Source organism: Lottia gigantea, assembly GCF_000327385.1.
Source record: "Lottia gigantea unplaced genomic scaffold LOTGIsca_9, whole genome shotgun sequence".
Lineage (NCBI taxonomy): Eukaryota > Metazoa > Mollusca > Gastropoda > Lottiidae > Lottia > Lottia gigantea.
In genome coordinates this window covers 2,991,845-3,012,101 of record NW_008710950.1, presented here as the reverse complement: position 1 = coordinate 3,012,101, position 20,257 = coordinate 2,991,845, and the positions used below count along the sequence as shown (strand labels likewise).

Below are 20,257 nucleotides of genomic sequence, written 5' to 3'. Positions count from 1 at the left end.
CTTTTTCATAAAATTATATTTCTTTCTACCATTCTATAATATCGCCATTTTGACCGTCACTTAATCACGTGATGTCAATGCGGTGTTGCCAAATTGTTGTTACAAATCATTCATATTGAACTCAAGATGTGGACTAGATATTTTAAATGTGGTATAGTCTACCTGTGATGATTTTTTATTTGACAGTGATGAAAAAAATGGCAATAATAAGGGTTTAGTTTTTAAAAAAATAATAATTATACTCTGGTACTCTATGTAGAAAGCAATAAAGACATCAAGGGGAGTTAACCCCACAAAAACATTTATACGAATGTAGTCCAGGCTATATTTAGAAATCTTCTTTCTCTCTCCCTCTTGGAGTTTTTGCATGCCTATTTTTGAGTAATTTTTTCTCTAGATTTGGAATTTGATGTCTGAAATTGCATTATCTTTAAGATTTGGAGAAATGATGAGAGACTTAAAGACGGAAGGATAATTCTAAAGATTACAATACACGGTACGGTAACATACGCCCACTGGCATCTGTCAGAAATGATAAAACATATGGACAAATGTCTTTATGGATGTAAAACCTGTTTTTCCCTGAATCGTACGCTCTAAATTTCAAAACACACATATCTAGAAGAAAACAACAAGATGTTATTTAATTAAAATTTTATTAAAACTTTTTGACGAGATATGGCACGGTTATTGCCAACAAATGATTCACCACAAAATTGTGTCCATACAAATTATATGTCCATATCCCATAATGTGACGACCGCCACAAGTTATTATGCATATGGTCGCTCACGTTTAATGTTAAATCCATATTTATAAACCCATGTTAAGTTATTGCACAAAGAGCAATTCTAAGGCTTTTAATTGTTTTTTCCAAAAAGGTCAATTAGGGCCTAGCCTAATGACTAGTTTGAAGATCAAGATCACGGAAAAGGCAATATATTATGAAGTAATGGACCGAATTATTGTAGTGATGAAACATCGTTTCACCGACAACAGTTGGCTCTATAAATCCGTTCGAGCCTTGTCGCGAGGATCATCGAACTTTTTGGAACGTCTGAGCATCTGAAACTAGATATAGAGACTACAGTTTTCATCCGACCTTAATGAAACTTAGTATGCATATATATATTGATGAGATCTCCGTCAAGTACGAAATGGGTAATAATCGGATGAACGGTTTCAGAGTTATTGCCCTTGACTTAGTAAAACGCGCCAAATTTGCCTTGTAGGCACGATAGAGACTACAGTTTTCATCTGATCTTGATGAAACTTGGTATGCATGTATATATTGATGAGATTTTGGTCAAGTTCGGAATTGTTAACAATTGTATGAAGGGTTTCCGAGTTATTGCCCTTGACTTAGTAAACACTTGTCAAATTCGGCTTGCAGGCACGATATAGACTACAGTTTTGATCCAATATTGATGAAACTAGATATGCATGATGAGATCTCGGTCAAGTTAGAAATTGGTAATAATCGAATCAACCGTTTCCGAGTTATTGCCCTTGTGTGTGCGTTTTTCTATATTTCTATATATCACACAGTATCTCAAATTGACGAGTCGTCATTTCAACATTCAATCGCGGATAATTATGGACACACAGATTAGGTTCAAAGAATATTGTGACGAATGTTTAAGAGGCCAGTCTACAGAGCCTAACTGAAATGGCTATATTAAAAATAAAATCAAATAAAAATGGAAGGAAAGTTTGATCTCATTTTAATTAGACTGACAAATTACAAACCTCAATGTTGTCAATGTGTTATAGTAATTTTCCTTGTATCGATCACGTCGCTCATTGGCATAATCATAGTTGCGCCTACTTGGCCGGTGATTTTCGTAGCATTTTCTGAAGTGTCTGCCACCTTGTCTTTTGTGATGGTAGGGTTAAAAGTGTCCGCCAGCTTGATTCCAGCCGATTACTAAGAAATCGTCAAATAAAGTGAGTGAGAAGGTATTTAATTAGTTAGTCCTTTTTTCAAGGTATTCGTACTGTTTTGTTAATTGTCCTCTATCATAGATGTCTATCAACATCTCTTCTTGTAATTTTGATAGAATCTAGTGTATGCCTATATCATCTTCATGCTCAGACATACATACAATATGATACAAGTAGGCTATTAGTATTGAATACACCACAAAGTCAGACCACATTAGTTTTACTGTATCTATCCTATAATGTAATTAATGTATAATGGTCGGACATGGTTTACCACTTTCATGAATTGATTTGAGTCCTGAATAAATGACTATCGGATTGGGAATCTTATTTTGATTTGCTGTTGCGCTTTGGTTTCAGGCCTGTTGCTTCTAAGGGGTGTGTGGGGGGGGGGGGGGGGGGGGGGGGGGTGGGGGGACAGGAGCTTCCCTGGCATAGGCCTACGGATTTTTCAAACCGGTTTCCCCCTGCCAGTGATGCAGGTAAGAGGGGCTGACATGGAAAAATTGGGACAATAAACCGAGGCCCTGTGTACTATGTTAACGATCCCTTGACGGTTGGAAATCAATAATGGGCAGGCTAAAGTAAGACGTAAAACTCGTTTCATTTTTTCATCTTCTAAATCCATCCAACCACATCTTGTAGCACAGTGATGGTACTAGCTGGAGCTTCCCTGATTTAGTGATCTATATAATTAACCCTAGGAAACTGATTGACAACTGAACAATAAATGCAGTGGCTCTGGCCAAAGACATTGCCTCTGGCATAGGTTGAGATAATGCCTACGGATTTTTTAAACCGGTTTCCCCCTGCCAGTGATGCAGGTAAGAGGGGCTGACATGGAAAAATTGGGACAATAAACCGAGGCCCTGTGTACTATGTTAACGATCCCTTGACGGTTGGAAATCAATAATGGGCAGGCTAAAGTAAGACGTAAAACTCGCTTCATTTTTTCATCTTCTAAATCCATCCAACCACATCTTGTAGCACAGTGATGGTACTAGCTGGAGCTTCCCTGATTTAGTGATCTATATAATTAACCCTAGGAAACTGATTGACAACTGAACAATAAATGCATTGGCTCTGGCCAAAGACATTGCCTCTGGACTTAGCAAGATTGTTTCTGGACTTGAATCTTATCCACCAGTCTTCCCCCGCTTGTTTGTTTGTTGCAGTTTTATGTCTTTTAAAGGGGTATTCCACTTTCATATGCTCACATGAAGGGGGGGGGGAAGCGTAATAGGCATCAAGCCCTCCATCCACAAGCGCTCGTTAAAACTCAAGTATGCACAATTCTTTATGGATTTTGACGAAACTTGGTGTGATTGTTTTTTATCAACCGAGGATGAACCCTATCGAAAATCAGAAGGGTCGAAAAATATTTAGTATGAGTTATTGCCCTGTTTCTTAAAAACGCGTTCCAAGTTTTAGCCTGTAAACACTCTAGAAGGCCCAATTCTTGACAGATTTTGATGAAACTTGTTAATATTAGGCTATTTGTATTTTGCGAAACGCAACATAACGGAACAAGACTAAATCATGTTCTGTTCTGCAAAATACAGATTTATACCCCTGATCAAAATTGTAAAAAGGCCAGGCTTAATTTTATTATTATTATTATTATTGTTATCTGTATTTTGCGGAACGGAAAAAGATCATTAATTCCCTTTTCGACCCACAAAAAAGCGGGATGTCCCTTCATGCAAGCAGTTTTATGTCTTTTAGGTCTCTTTCATTTTACATGGAATTATAAGGTGCCTGACATGCAACAATCAACAATTCAGGATTGTTCTGCTGCCTTGTAAACTTAACAAGTAGCTAATATGTAATTTTGTTAGCTAGCTTTGGTGTTCATTGCTGGATTTCTTTAGTTTAAACTTTCCTTAAGGGACACATTTCTCCAGATTTTGGTGTGTACCTAGAAAAAAAAGGATGGCGAACCTGTTCCTTTAATTAGTAATGTAACATATGAAGGGTTACAAATATCTGAATCTTTGAGAACAGGTAATTGAGAAGTTTCAATAGGATAGTATTTTCTGAACTTAAATTTTCAGGTTCATCTCCAAAGTCTTTATCCTGACCTCATTAAATTAAATAACCATTGACAGAATTAGAAAAAATAAAATAAATATGGTTTTGTTTGCATTTATTATGCAATTTTCAGCAGCATTAAAATGTAAAATAATTGTCTAATTTTCAAATATTAAGTTCTTCAGAATTTAAAAAATATATATTAGTTTTGACCATGAAATAATTTGGATTAATTTACTGAAAGATGCTTATGTTTAATAGTTGGTTTCAGTTGAGTGGATCTATATTTGTACTGTAAATAATATATCGTGAAACAGTGTAGTGAATAGTGTAAAGATGTACTTGGTACGATAACACTACGCAATACCTGGTAATTGTTATATATAATATAAATAGTTGAACTATACTAGTTTTAGTCTGTTTACGTGGGCCACTGGTGTAAGGTAATCAGTTTCATTTCTCACAATACTTTACTTATGACTTTTTTTTTTAAAGATTTATTTGCACATTTTTATTGTATTTATAATGTCATACCATAAAATTGTGTTCCATTATTTAATATTTATGTTTTTTTTTAAAATTATCTCTTATATATTTCCTTTCTTCAAGTAACATTTTTAGAAATCTTCTCGAAAATATATTTTGATGCTAAAAACCAGTATGAGAAAAAAAAAGGACGATATGATATGATGGCATTTTTCCTATATCGGTATACAGTTGAAATATTATTGTAACAATATCTGTCATATCAGACCTGAAAAAGGCTATATCATGAGATTTGAGCAGAGCTAACTGTTTAAACGATGACCAACCTCATCAATTTATTCTTAAATTCAATCAGTAATTTTATGCTGATCAGTTTTCGAAATACTTCGGACGTTTTCTGTCATGATATTTGAACCTGTCATGAAAAAAATTTCTAATCACAAAAAAATCTTATTTGGCCCAACTCTAAGACAGATCATTAGGGAATATTATGCTGTCACAGTATGGTATACTATTATAACACAAATTTTTAGTAACCATGGCAAGATTAGGAATTGTTTAAGATAGAGTGCAATTTCAAATTAGAGTTAGTCTTTAAATACATATTGAAGACATTTATGATGTAGGTAATTTCAAGATATATTATAATGTGACAAAATAAGTACTGGTATGTGCTAGGTGGTCTTTAATGATCTATTGTATAGTTAAATAACAACATTAATGTCACTGGTAAATCATGTCTTATTCATGTCACTATTCTCATATTTTTTAGTTGAGAAATGTTATTTATTGGGTAATAATGTAAGTTTCAGTATAATAGATAATGTAGAATAAATAGTATAATCACCTTTCTTATATAAACTGATTCTATTCAATAAATAAACAGATCAATAGTGACCGCATTCTGGTATTGTATGGATGAACTCAAACCCGAACTATTTTGAAAAAATGTACCATGGCCTTTTACGCATTAGCTCAAAACCTACATATGTAATATATTTCTTATAATAAATGGAAGGAGACCAAAGAGTTGGTGGAACAAAGCTTTTTTTTTAGGATTTCGGATATACTTGCACGTATAAGAAGCTGTTATCAGTCCATCCATCAACAAAGTTATGTTTTGTTTTCCCAAGGTAATAAATGCTCATCAATGCAGAGTGGTCTATGGTTATGAAATTTCAAACATGCTCAAATCTAATATTTCATGAAATTTTTGTCATTTTGGAGAACCCTTTTGATTTTTTTATTTAAACCGATTTCAGTAATCCAGAAATGCATAAACATGATTGGTAAGGGAATTGAATGTATTCAAATATATTGAGATGACTATTATGACTAATTTATTGTTCAATTTTTGTGGTTTATGAAATGAAACACACAGGACAAGGATAGATAATTATTTATAAATTATGATACAAATAGATTTAGCATATTAACTGTCATCTGAGATATTTAACTTGGCATGCATGCTATGTTTTCAATAAAGATGATTAATTTATGACAGACCAAGTTATTTTCTTGTTTAATTTCCATAAAATCAGCTCCACTCAGCTAAAAAGACTTTAAAAAAATCCAATTATTAAAAAAAAATTTTTTTTTGATGAAATCAAAACTGAGAAAGTATGAAAATGAATTGGTTTCGGCTTAATATCACTTTACAGATAAGCAATGCATATGATGACAGATGAGTCTAAGGGGTAATACAAATGATGCTATTCTATTGCCAATATATGAAAGTCAAAGTAAAACTATTAAAATGGTTGAAAGTTACAGGTTTTGAAGGATTGAAAGTAGAGCATAATTTATAGAATATGTACATACTCACTAACTCGCTCAAACTAAACCTTGTTTAACTTGATGATCTAAATAAAAACCCTCCCCAACTTTATACAGTAAACAAATTATGTTTACTTTTCTTTTCTTCTTGGATAAAAATTCACAGAGCAATCTTATTTCTTTGTGAATTTTTGTTCTTACGAGGGTTTGCTACAAAGTTCTAAGTTCTAAGTGGGATATCCCAATCAGATTTAAACAAACTTTTGCCACCAACATGTACAATCATTTAATGAATACCAGGGATGAAACTGGTTTCCCTAAATTAAAAGAGCTGCCATTATCCTAGTAATTGCGATGTAATTTCCGCTATGAATGACCTTTTTAAATGTGACTGATCTGAAGATGATTTCTACATGACTGGCATCTAGGCCTAACAGAATACTGGTAAAAGTGTATGAACCTACCATAAACCTTAACGTAACATTGTGTCACTGCATAAAGCTGCCACCTTGACATCTTTAAAGCCTCCTTCTCCCACTAACTCGAATCAAATAATATTTAACATCATTAAATTTGGATTTGATTAAGCTACTTAATGATACTTTCAAATGACTTTTACTTTTACCTATTTCTGAGAAAGGGCATCTTTTCTCGCTGTTGATCAGGTGTTTAGTGATGTCACATAGGCTTTTCCTTCATATGATGTTGCCATCTTTTCAAATAGATGACATAAATTACGTTATGAACCTCACTTTCACACTGCCTCAAAAACGAGGCTGAATAAGGTCTGTTGATTTGGTACTGGTCCTTCACGGTTGGGTTGAGAACTTTTCAGCCAGTCTGGTGCAAGGTAACAGGAAATTTGGTCACCGGAAATATGGTCACAGTAATACAGCACGGTATTTGGGCAAGTAATACAGGCACAAGGTATTATGGTCACAGTAATTCAGGCACAAGGTATTTTTGTCACAGTAATAAGGGCACAAGGTATTTTGGTCACAGTAATTCAGGCACAAGGTATTTTGGTCACAGTAATAAGGGAACAAGGAAATTGGGCATATTGTAATTTCACAGTTACATTTACCCCCTGTAATTGATAAAGCAATTACCATATTATCAATTACGATATATCTCGGGGCATTTACTCCCCCATCCAACCACTGCTTGACATAGCCTCTTGTTGGATCGGATTATAGGATCAACCCTCCCGACAGCATCAGTAGAATTGGGCCATCAGATATTTATGATTATAATTCTCTGAATAGATAAATTGTTTAATTTACAGAAATATCAAAATGACTATTATTGACCGTGACAATTGAACTTACATATAAATTATTATGCCTGTAGAAACAAGACTAGTTTTAAATAAATGTTTTAAAACTGAACCAAGGTACGACAATTACAAAGTTAATATAAAAGACTTTTCTAATTCATGTGCAGTAAGGAATAGTGAAAATAACACACATTTTGACCGTCCCATTCAACCTAGTGGTAAGAGCGTCCACCTCAGGAACGGAACGTTCGGTCCAAAGCTGCGACAACTTAGTAAAACTTGGCCTAAAATATGAAAAATCCAAGTTGAAAACAAAGGATAACAGATATTGAATATTTAGTGTATATTTAAGTATAGTATATAAGCTCTGAATTCATGTAATCTTGAATATGAGAAAATCTCCTCTACATGTTAAAAAAAAACAACCAGCCTTGATCTTATAGTAGATGAGACAATTTGACATTGGTACAGATAGCTCTCATCTATATATTTCTATTGGTTACTTGTATATGTACATCCTGTTCTATTTGTATTCAATGTTTATATTCTGCCAGATAATTGGAAATGCACGTGAGGTGGCCATATAATACATACAATTTGCTTTTTGATTGAATCACGGCTAGTTCTGAATGGTCATATCTAGTGATGAATGGTCATATCTAGTGACCGACTCCTATTATTACAACCTAATTCAGTTAAATCCTAAAGCCAGTTGTTATATTTACTTTAAGCTTCATAGTTGAAGGTTGTAAAAATACAGTACTATATTGACCTCCACACATCACCAAGTTTGACAGGTTTTCTAATTCAATCCATATTGATCTAGACTATACCTTCATCTTTGGTTTAATCAAACAACTTGTGTTTTATTCATTGTAGTACAGGAATTGGAGTTGAAAACAGTAAGTTTTTGAACATCTTGTTATATTGTGTATCTGTGTATATGTTACAAGAAGTCTTATAGAACACTCTGGAGATTTGAAGTGTGATGTAGATGATTTTTGTGTTAAGGAAGAATGAATTAATTTTCATATGTTTATTACAATACAATTACAGTGACATTGGCATAATATACATCCTATATTTTTAATATCTAAAACTTGTACTATAGATTTATGATTGCTTATTAAGAAATAACTGATTGTTCTGATAAACATGTAGTAAAAGCATTCAGACCTTGCTTTACCGGCAAGTTTTCCTATTTTTCATGTTTTTGCAAGAATTGAAATATATGCACTGAAAGGGGATGTTTGTGTATGAAAATTATTGTTTGAACTAATAGAGTTATTTGTAAATAGATAATATATAAGATATTTTTAATAACAATTTTTATGATATATTTTTACCTTCAGGCAAATGGTGACTGTCAGTTATCTATCATAATAACTTAAAGCATTTAAAACCAGTTTTGCTACTTATAAAAATGTTGTTTACATTCTTGCTTCAAATGGTGCATAACTGTAAAGATTAGGCTTCTACAATCATGTTGTTTTACACATCAGTTGTCATGATCATGAAATAGATTCACACTAAAACCTTAAATAGTTGTTATTTGATGTAAGCTTATATAATAATTGATTAATTAAGCAAGGGTATATATAGATCAAAATTATACAGATCTATCATCAAATACATTTCTTTTTACATATGTCTCATTATTTTCAAAATAAAAAAAACGGAAAAATATTTGAAATTAAAGAACGTCTCACGTGTACGGATAAAAATATCATTTACCTAATTTCGTGTAAAAAATGTGACAAACAATACGTTGGCGAAAACCAGAACGCGTTGCGAACTCGATTTAGCGGCCATCGCTTTGATATAATTCATAGCAAAAAAAGACCAATTTCTGATCATTTTAATTTACCTGACGATTCCATTGAAGACCTACTTATCATGCCTATTGAATCAATTCCTGACTCTGATCTTATCAAACCAAAAACCAAACGATTACAGAGAGAAAGCTACTGGATGGATCAACTCCAAACAGTGGCTCCAAATGGACTTAACATCCAGCATGATAATCAAATGATTCCATTTGTTGCCACCTTTAATCATACAGCTGCCAAAACCTCATCCATCGTCAAACAGTATTACAGTGAATTACAGAACAGATTTCCGAATGTATATACCAAACGACTTGTAATTGCCTATAAGCGCAATAAAAACCTTAGTAATTTTCTGGTCCGTGGTAGACTCGATCCCATTGAATCCAATAATACTTGACCCCCCTCTCTATTTTCTAGCTCATTAAGTATAATCTATTCTAATCTTTATATATAGATGTTTATCTTTCCAGAACCTATTCATACTCTTTTCTTTTAGAACTGGTAACAAGAAAACTTTCATATTATAGACTTTTGGTTATTGTAGATTACTTGTGGTTGTTTTTTTAACTTAATACTAACTATGCTAACTTCACCTTATCTTGTATTGAACATTTATCTCTTTATTTGTGACCTTGGCCAGTGCTTTACATACAAGTTTTTAGGAACTTCTTCACTCTTAACACTAGTTTATATTTTGAACTCTTGTATCTTGGTATGAAATGATAATGGGCTATTGAAATATATATTATAGTTGAACAAAGGGGATAAAGTGCAAAAAGTTCAAATTTAAAACCATTACATTTCCATATGATGTGATATTAAACGTTTAAATAAATAATACCAAAAAGAGGTTAGGTATGAAAAGTCCAACCATATACATAATTTTGTTATTATACATTATTGTATATGAATATATGACTATAATTGTTTAAAAAGATGTTTTAAAATCTCTTCCAGAAATTTATTTATTCACCTAAAATTTGTTTACTTATCAGTTTTAAGTTAATATGTATAGTAAAAAACAGACATATTATTTATGATATAATTAAGCCTCAATGATTATTCCCAGATAAAACTGTTTTCTGAACAGTTAAAGGATGAAGGTCTAAAAATTTTGAAAGATATGTTGTTTTTTTCTATGCAGAGAAGTAAATGTGTGAAATTTGATGTTTTCATGAAAAGTGCGCTTTATTTTTTCTTGACAAAAAATATTTAGGTCATGTAAAAGACAAACTTCTCAATTCTCAATAGGCAAAACTGTAAAAGGTTTTGATAAATAGGGTTTCTTTATATGCTAAAACCTGTTATTGGTCTGGAACATTTAGGCTTGGCTTTAAATATCAATAACCCAGTTGGATATATGGTGAGATTAAAATAATTTTTATATATATATACCTGCATAAAGATAAAAGTTTTTACAATCACAATTGTTATGGTCGATGGTTTATTTAGTTATTTTTATACTAATAACTGAGCTAAAATGCTTGAAGATGTAAAGAAGAACATTGAACCAAAAGTCACCTTTTGACTTTATTTCTATTCAGTCCTACATACTTTCTACATATTTGTACAACATAGTTTGATTTTCATATGGCCTTATGCATAATTGTTATTATTAAAAACAGTGTAAATCATGCATGAAAAGATTTTTAAAAGTGCTATTTACTTCTATGTATACACTTGATCTGCCTGAATATGGTTTAAAAGGGTTGATTATAAAGGGAGCTAGGTGTTTGCGATTATTTTGCTTAATTTTGTACATTACTTTTCCAAAAGCTGATGAGAGACATCTTTATCAATTTCCAACAGCTGAAGGTACTTTTGCGATGTTAAAGGGACAGGTGAGCCATTTTGGGGGTTGATTTTAATCTTGAATATATTATGTAAATCTTCAGACAAGGTTTGAAATAAGCTGTATGTTATGATTAGTGCAAGTATTCTTAAAACCAAAAGTAGAAAAATAATGAAAGTAGGAAATTCATTGGCTGATATAAATAGATATCCTTCCTTTTCAATTGAAAATATCGTATTTTTCATGTCCGGTACAAAATTTCAAATGTCCGATACAAATTGAATTGTGCCGGACAAAATGTATCATTAGGTTTTTTTTTAATATAAACCTTATGTTCTTATGGTTCTTATGTTGATGTTTTAGTGTAGAAGTCTTGAATAACAAGAATTTAATGAGTTTATCACCTGATATATCATAGTGCTCTTTATCTTGACATATTATAACTAATAGATGGCATACTGTACTGACCACACTTTCTGTACCAGACACGACATTAGTTTGACAGATGTAAACCTTTAATAAATTGTTATCAGAGTAAGAAATTAATTAGTACATCTTAATAACTGGTTATGTACATGTATATATAATGATAGTTCATATTAACTGCAATTAAAAGTCAGAGCTTGGTCAAATATGTCATAAGGAGTTTACAAGATTCAAAATATTGACGAAAAAAATTCAAGCCTTCTCAGGTATGTAGCATAATATCAGATTTTTAAGAAAAGTTTTGATTTCATTGTCTTCTATGGATGCATTATCAATGTATTGGCTGTATTTCCCAGCTGCATTTAGAAAGGATTGATCAAGTGTATAAAAGGAATTGAGCATAATGCTCCATTCGTCATACTTCCTCAGGGCCGTGGTAACACATGTCAGAAAATTACATATGCATAGCTAAATTTTGTCCAATCAAAATTGGTCATATTTTATTGGTAGCAAATTTCAGCGAATCAATACAAATGTTTGAGAATATAAACAAAACGAAAGTGGTGTGCCATTACATATTTTGATGAATATGTACAGTACAGAATTGAGTAAGATTGAGAAATCAAACCTTACTTTGGAATATTAACAAGGAAAGAATGTGTTATCTCTTCAAAAGGGCATCGGCAACGTGACCGTACATTGTGATTCAATTGCCACTAATCTAATTCACGCTCACATAACGAAGTGTAGTGGGCTTAGTTTAATGTGGGTTAATAAGACCATTTCCATTTCTACTGTCCAAGCATGATTTTTTCCATTTAACAATTAGCACAGCAACATTTCCAATTCTTTTTTATCCTTGATTATCTGTTGTGTTAAATAACTGGACTAGAAATTTGGTTGTTAGTTTGCTGTTCTATTGACTATCCTCTTTTCCAGATTGAATACAAAAAATGTCAAAATAAGTTTGTGAACACAAAAGTTACATAAAAGATTTAAGGAAACACTAGACATGCATGAGTTATAGTCAATTGTTAGCCGATGGATTTTGTTTGTTTTGTAGAAATAAAAGGCTTTTACATCAATTTTGTTAGGGTATTGACATTTTTGACTTTAAGTTTCAGAAACAAGATATCACAAACTATTGTTTCAATATTGATTTCTTTTGAATGTAGTCATATATATAATGTTAACTTATTAATAATTCTCCTATTTCATATTATAAAAGTAGATGTTATAAGATACTAATCATCAATGAAAAAGTTACAAGTACGAAGAGATGTTATTTTTATACTTGAGATAAATACAGTTTGCTTTGATTCTATTGTCTTATTCCATATTTGTATGCTAATGCATTCAAGTCTATTTTTATTATAGCAGTATGTTTTTATCTTTTCAGAAACATTGACTATCGAACAAGAATACAGAAAAAAAGTCATAAGAAAATAACAAAAATGACCAAGCCACTTTTGTATGGTTTGGCATTGTTGCTATGTCTACCCAGTTTCGAGTGGTAAGATTTCATTTTTTCTGAGATTAGATGAACAATTCACTTCTATGATGTTTTCACACAGTTGCCAGAATGTGTATTTATGGAATTTAGTTTAGATTTCCTTTCTCATTGCCCACCTTTTCCTATCAAAATTTAACTAAACCAACATAAACATATACCAGTAATGTCATTATTTAGGTTGAATTTTAACACACTTGTGATATTTCCTGGCCAAGTTTAATACAATGAAATGTTGACCTTGACCAAGTCTGTTGGAGACAATGCTAAAAAAATCGTTTTATTCCTTAATCTAATGTCAAATAGGTTTATTACACAAACTGTAAATTTTTTACCCAACCATCCTAAAGTTGCTTTTGGACATTCGCATATATAATTTATGAACACAATTACTTGGATGTATAGGAGATATATCCTTGAAAAATATGACCAAAGATGAAGACCAAAATCTGTATTTGAAAATTATATCGAGGACTCTTGTTTTCTTGAGATTTCTCATCATGTAGAGGGTGGTTAAGTTCTAGAGTTATATACTCAAATTTGATGCAATGGTGTCAATTTTCCAATATAAAATGCGCCGAATTTTTAATACAGACCCAATCAAAGTGATGTAAGAGCTAGATAATACACACCTTGTATTTCATCTTGTTATTAAGCAATTGCAATATTTAGGCAGGGGGAAAAACCAGTGAAGATGGAAATGGAAATTAAAATTTCTGGTTTGAATTATACTTAAAAGGATTATACAAGTGATAGTTAGACTCAAAACACCAGCATTGAACTATCAGGATAGTGCTTTCATTGAGACTTGTCACAATACACCATAATACCCCCATGGCCTGTATTTCTATTTTAGTGGCTATTTAGTATTGGCACCAAAGAGTTTCCGAGCTGGTGAAGATTATAAGGTATCTGTTGGAGTGGAAGGTATGAATAATATTGTACAATTAACTGGTGAATTAAAGAGTATTAAACCACAAACCAATACCAGAATTACTGCTACTGGAAACGTGAATAATGGTATGTTCATATCTTCTAACAGTCTTAATTCAACATTTATCATGAACATTGTTAACTTGAGCTAAGACAATTTTGAACAACAGGTTCTTACCAAGCAAGGTAACATACATCAACTTTCAGATGTTGCCATAATAGATAAGAAAATTTGTATTTTTGTTGATAAAGAAATTCATAATGCATTTGTAGTTCAAAACCTGAACATATCGATTTCTCATCAATTTACAATATTATAGGGTTTCCCTCAAAATCCTGTAAATGAATCGATCTTAAATTTTGAAAGATTTTTAATAACCCCAGGACAATTACTAAGTGAAATATCACATGCCAATGTGTAATTAGTTACTACTTGATAGCATAATGCTTTGACAAGCCTAATTTGACAATTTTTTTTTATGTCAAGGTCTTAAAACACAAAACTTTTCACTTGAAAATCATCATAACTTGAAAGTGATATTATCAATATGCCTAATATGTATACCAAGATTCATCAAGATCAGATAGATTGCTTTTGCTTTTAAACTTTTCAACTTTCTTATATCCATGTGACATTTCTAGCAGACTTTCAGATTTCATTAGATTTTGATTGAATTTTCTATTCATATCATAATGTATATTTGGATGGATAATTTGTTGGATCAATTAAATTTTGGTATGATTTTGATGTAGGTTTTTTTAATTTATTACCATTGACTAAGCAAATATGGTCAAGATTTGACATTGATATGTATAGATTTGTTTGAGTGTTACATTTCCTTGTGTTTTTTAAGAATTATGTTAAGAAGGTACTGCCTTTGACCTTGCTATAACACATCAAAATTGGATTAGAGACGCAAAAGATACTCAAATTTTGTTCCAATTTTAATGAAAAATTACATGACAATTTACATGTTTATATATATATAGATAAAAGTATATATAAATAGTAATATTGAACATTGGCGTTAACATTAAAATATTCATGATATGTTATTTATTTTCTAGGTGATACAACACTGTTGAACTTTCAGGTGAGTTCATTTTTTAATTAAAATATTTGTAGCCTGCAACAATTTTTATTTCCATCAAGTCAACTGATCATATCAATTGTAATGAATTCAAGGATCACAACTGTTATTTCCATCAAGCCAGCTGATCAAATTATTCCAAATGAATTCAAGAATCACAACTTTAATTTCCTTTACGCCATCTGATCAAATTTATTAATTGAATTCCAGGATCACGAAAATTAATATCCAGCAAGTCAGTTGGTCAAATTAATTTGAATTTAATTTTTTTATATCAATTTATTAAAGGGATAGTATTTAGAAAAGTATTTATGCTGTTTATATCTATGTGATAATTTTTTTACAAGATATATAGCATTCTTTCGGAAAGATTTGGTTTATAAAAGACATAAACCTAGTACCCTTTGTTAAATAGGTATGAACTAATGTTCATTTATTTAATTTAAACTTTTAAAGTGGTTAAAAAAGATTTGAAAACACAAATATTAGGATAAAGGAAAAGGAGATTGAGAATGATTATTACAATAAAACAATGTAACTTTTGTTACAAATGAGACAATGTAACGAGGAAACAGGAACTCTGATTGAAATAATAGTAAATGTACCTGACGAAACAATTGAGATATATAATGGGAGGACACAATCTCTGTCTATTTTAAGTTGTAATGAATTTAATTTCTATTGTTTTTACATGAAAATGAAAAAAGAAAAATTGGTATAGTCTTTGTCTGTAAATCTATGTGAAATAGCCAATAAAATCGGATTTATCTCACTATTTACATAATTTCAAGTCTCGACACAAGAATTACATTATAGATATATCAAATTAACCCTGTTTATTAGCTTACACTACCACTTTAATCAGCTGTTTGCAGAGAAAACAGAGAAGTTGCCACGCTCAAAGGGACAGGATTGCCATTTCGGGGGGTGGGGGGGATGGGTGATTCAGGAAAATATGTAAATAGTACTCCAGTACTCGAAATGTACTAAATTCGCACAATTCCCTCAAAAATACCTCAAACTAGGAATTTCACTTTCTATTTCTATATCTATATATGGTGTCTTAAGAAAAAGATGAGTCGTCAATTTTGCACGTTGATAATTCAGAACAAACATGTACTTAAAGGGTCAAATTTCGAGCTATTACTGATTAGCTTAGCTTGCAAAATTCCCTTTTCTGAGAATATGATACAATTAGTCAAACACTTGGGGAACCTGTCCCTTCGAATAAATTCAAATAAATTCAATAGCCTGTTGAAAGACAGGATGTTGGAGGATAGTGTAGGCCAGTACAAGACGTCACAAGAGAAATAACCAATGACAATTTATCTACATGCTTCCTTTTAATTAAAACTGCTTTCCATCTCTCTCTTAAGGAAATAAAGTTCATTAAAATATTTTCTGTGGTTGTAAAGAATTAAAAAAAAGGCAATAATATGATTATATTAAGATCAATCAACTGAAAGTTAACCACAATTTTGATGTTTATATTTATTATTCTTTATAATCAACTGTGAAATTGATCATTGATGTTGATTTTGATATTAAAATTAAATTTCACATAAACATTTCTAAAGTACAATCCACATCCTTCAAGTCAAGTTTAGAATTTGTTTGGCTTTTGTTATACGCCCACATGGAAATGTGGACGTATATTGCCGTCGCCCCCGGTCCGTCGGTCCGTCGGTCCGTCAGTCTGTCGGTCTGTCAACATTTCTTGTGAACACAATAGAGACTACAGTTTTCAACTGATTTTAATAAAATTTGGTGTGATCATTTATATTGATGAGATCTTGGTCAACTTCGAATATGATGTTCTTTCAATGAACAGTTTTTGAGTTATTGCCCTTGACTTGACTTAGGAAAAACGTGTCAAAATTTGTTTGTGAACACATTAGAGATTACAGTTTTCAATTGATTTTAATGAAACATGGTGTGATCATGTATATTGATGTGATAATTTGATGTATTTGGGTTATTGATATTAATATTAAATTTCTTAAATATAAGAAAATTCATACTTTAGTCACTAAAGACTGTTTTATCATTTCTGACAGCTGCTTGGCAAGCTATCTTTGAAAAGTTAATGTGATATAATCCAAAATATATTTTGATAACATATAATATTGTTCATGAAATACATGATAATTAGGGAGTTAATAATACATGCGTAAACCGGTGATTTTGTTAAATAAATCTGATAAGGAGATATAGTGTTACTAGATGTGACTTTGGTTACAAGAAATTGAAGAAGCAATATTTAGAATATTTAGAAGATATGTATCAGTTTGACATATCTCTTGGCTACTTTTTAAATCTTTATCCTGTTTATCTCTACATATTTATTATTATATAACTATAAATTAAAATCCATAAAGATTGAAAATATGAAGATTATGGTGTATTATTCTCCATGTTAGTATGTTTTTGAAGTGTATAAAGTGAATTATTTCACAACACGGTTATTGCCCTATATGTACCAAATAAGAGTGAACTTATTCTATTTAACTGATTTCTTTTCAACCACCCTAACCTCTATTTAGCTTGAACTACATGCAAAAGCTGCAGTGGCTCAATGAGTTAGATTATTGCTAGCAACCTTGAAAAAGTTGGCAATCATTGTTGTCCTTTCTCTCATTGGGCACTGCATGGTGTTGCCTATCTTCATTGGCCCAATCACATGGATACAAAGTAGGATGTAAAACTTTCATTTTATTTTTACATTTGAATAAGATGCAGTTTAAATGTAATTTTAGTATATATACACAAAACTCCATTTAATCTGGACAAACTTTAACATTTTAAGAATTCATTCATTCATTCATGTTTTACCTTGGAATTTTTTTGTAACAGTTAATAGTACAGTGTACTCTGTTATATCCGACATCTGAGTTTTCCGACATTCTGCCTAATCCGACATCATTTTCTGGTCCCGATTGATTTCCTTCTTAGGTTTCCTGACACTTTTGCGGTCCCAGTGTATGTCGGATTATGCAGAATATACTGTACTTCCTTTTATCTGAACAGAGCTGGTCTGTTCACTCTAATTGATTCCATACTATTTGTATTGTACGATGTATAATGTAAATTTTGGTGGTAGTGATATAAGAAAAGATAGATGTATTTGTATATTGTATATTTCTATATGTAGGTTGGTGGTAGTGATATAATAAAAGATGAATGTATTTGTATTTTGTATATTTCTATATTATGTAGGTTGGTGGTAGTGATATAAGAAAAGATGAATGTATTTGTATTTTGTATATTTCTATATTATGTAGGTTGGTGGTAGTGATATAAGAAAAGATAAATATATTTGTATTTTGTATTTTTCTATATGTAGGTTGGTGGAAGTGATATAATACAAGATGAATGTATTTGTATTTTGTATATTTCTATATGTAGGTTGGTGGAAGTGATATAATAAAAGATGAATGTATTTGTATTTTGTATATTTCTATATTATGTATGTTGGTGATAGTGATATAATAAAAGATGAATGTATTTGTATTTTGTATATTTCTATATGTATGTTGGTGGTAGTGATATAATACAAGATGAATGTATTTGTATTTTGTATATTTCTATATGTAGGTTGGTGGTAGTGATATAAGAAAAGATGAATGTATTTGTATATTGTATTTTTCTATATGTATGTTGGTGGTAGTGATATAAGAAAAGATGAATGTATTTGTATTTTGTATATTTCTATATTATGTAGGTTGGTGGTAGTGATATAATACAAGATGAATGTATTTGTATTTTGTATATTTCTATATTATGTAGGTTGGTGGTAGTGATATAAGAAAAGATGAATGTATTTGTATTTTGTATATTTCTATATGTAGGTTGGTGGTAGTGATATAATACAAGATGAATGTATTTGTATATTGTATTTTTCTATATGTAGGTTGGTGGAAGTGATATAATACAAGATGGATGTATTTATATTTTGTATATTTCTATATGTAGGTTGGCGATAGTGATATAATACAAGATGAATGTATTTGTATTTTGTATATTTCTATATTATGTAGGTTGGTGGTAGTGATATAAGAAAAGATGAATGTATTTGTATTTTGTATATTTCTATATTATGTAGGTTGGTGGTAGTGATATAATACAAGATGAATGTATTTGTATTTTGTATATTTCTATATTATGTAGGTTGGTGGTAGTGATATAATACAAGATGAATGTATTTGTATATTGTATATTTCTATATGTATGTTGGTGGTAGTGATATAAGAAAAGATGAATGTATTTGTATTTTGTATATTTCTATATTATGTAGGTTGGCGATAGTGATATAATACAATATGAATGTATTTTGTATATTTCTATATGTAGGTTGGTGCTAGTGTTGATGATGGTATGTATAATTTAACTATAAGTGGTACTGATGGTGGTAACTCTTTTGTCAATACAACTACAGTAGAAAGAGTGAGAAATGATGTGTTGGTACTTATACAGACTGATAAAGCTATTTACAAACCAAACCAAGTCAGTAAGTAATTTACACAAAGCTAGTAAAATGAAAAGATTATTTTGAGATAAATCATATACATTAGAACAATGATAGTCCTGAAAGATTAAACCAGTTTTAAGCCAAGGTATCACACATCATGTAAATCAAATTACAAACCATCCAAACTACGGATTCAAAATTTAAGTTAATATCAAATTTAAAATATATATCGCAATTATTATAAACTTGCGTTTTATTTTTTTCCGAGAATTTAACAATGTATAAATTGTATAACTATTTCAGTTAAGATCAGGACATTTGCTATAGACAGTAATTATAATGTGGTTAAAAGACCTATTACTATCTCTATCATGGTGAGTTTTATAGTTTAGATCTAACCAATAACTTTTGTTTGAACATGTTTCTACTAGTAAAATGAACTTTTTTGCAACTTCTGAAAGCTGTTATGGTTTAACTGAATGAAGAACAAGTATAGCAGACTTTCTATGATTTTTGTAGGACAAGAATCAGAATAAACTTGCAGAATTCAAGAATAAGCAATCAGCATCAGGTAAATAGTGAATTAATTAAGGAATTAAACAAAACCTGTGCACACTGTATAAATCCGCGTAGTGGTTTATATATAAGTGTACACAGGGTTTTTCTGTTTATTTAAGGAATGAATGTGGATCTTT

At 31.0% G+C, this 20,257-nt stretch overlaps 1 protein-coding gene across 1 annotated transcript in view; it reads left to right on the top strand.

Annotated features, from left to right (window-relative positions):
• Positions 1–13,014: 13,014 nt before the first annotated feature.
• Positions 13,015–20,257, top strand: part of LOTGIDRAFT_229818 (hypothetical protein) — a gene marked incomplete at both ends in the record, with an annotated part of 16,092 nt that continues 8,849 nt past the window's right edge. The window contains 8 exons of the mRNA XM_009068346.1: positions 13,015–13,073; positions 13,927–14,090; positions 15,072–15,097; positions 18,689–18,757; positions 19,262–19,330; positions 19,445–19,601; positions 19,866–19,936; positions 20,082–20,133. Coding sequence (XP_009066594.1) covers positions 13,015–13,073; positions 13,927–14,090; positions 15,072–15,097; positions 18,689–18,757; positions 19,262–19,330; positions 19,445–19,601; positions 19,866–19,936; positions 20,082–20,133 — 667 coding nt within the window. The remainder of the gene's footprint in view (positions 13,074–13,926; positions 14,091–15,071; positions 15,098–18,688; positions 18,758–19,261; positions 19,331–19,444; positions 19,602–19,865; positions 19,937–20,081; positions 20,134–20,257) is intronic.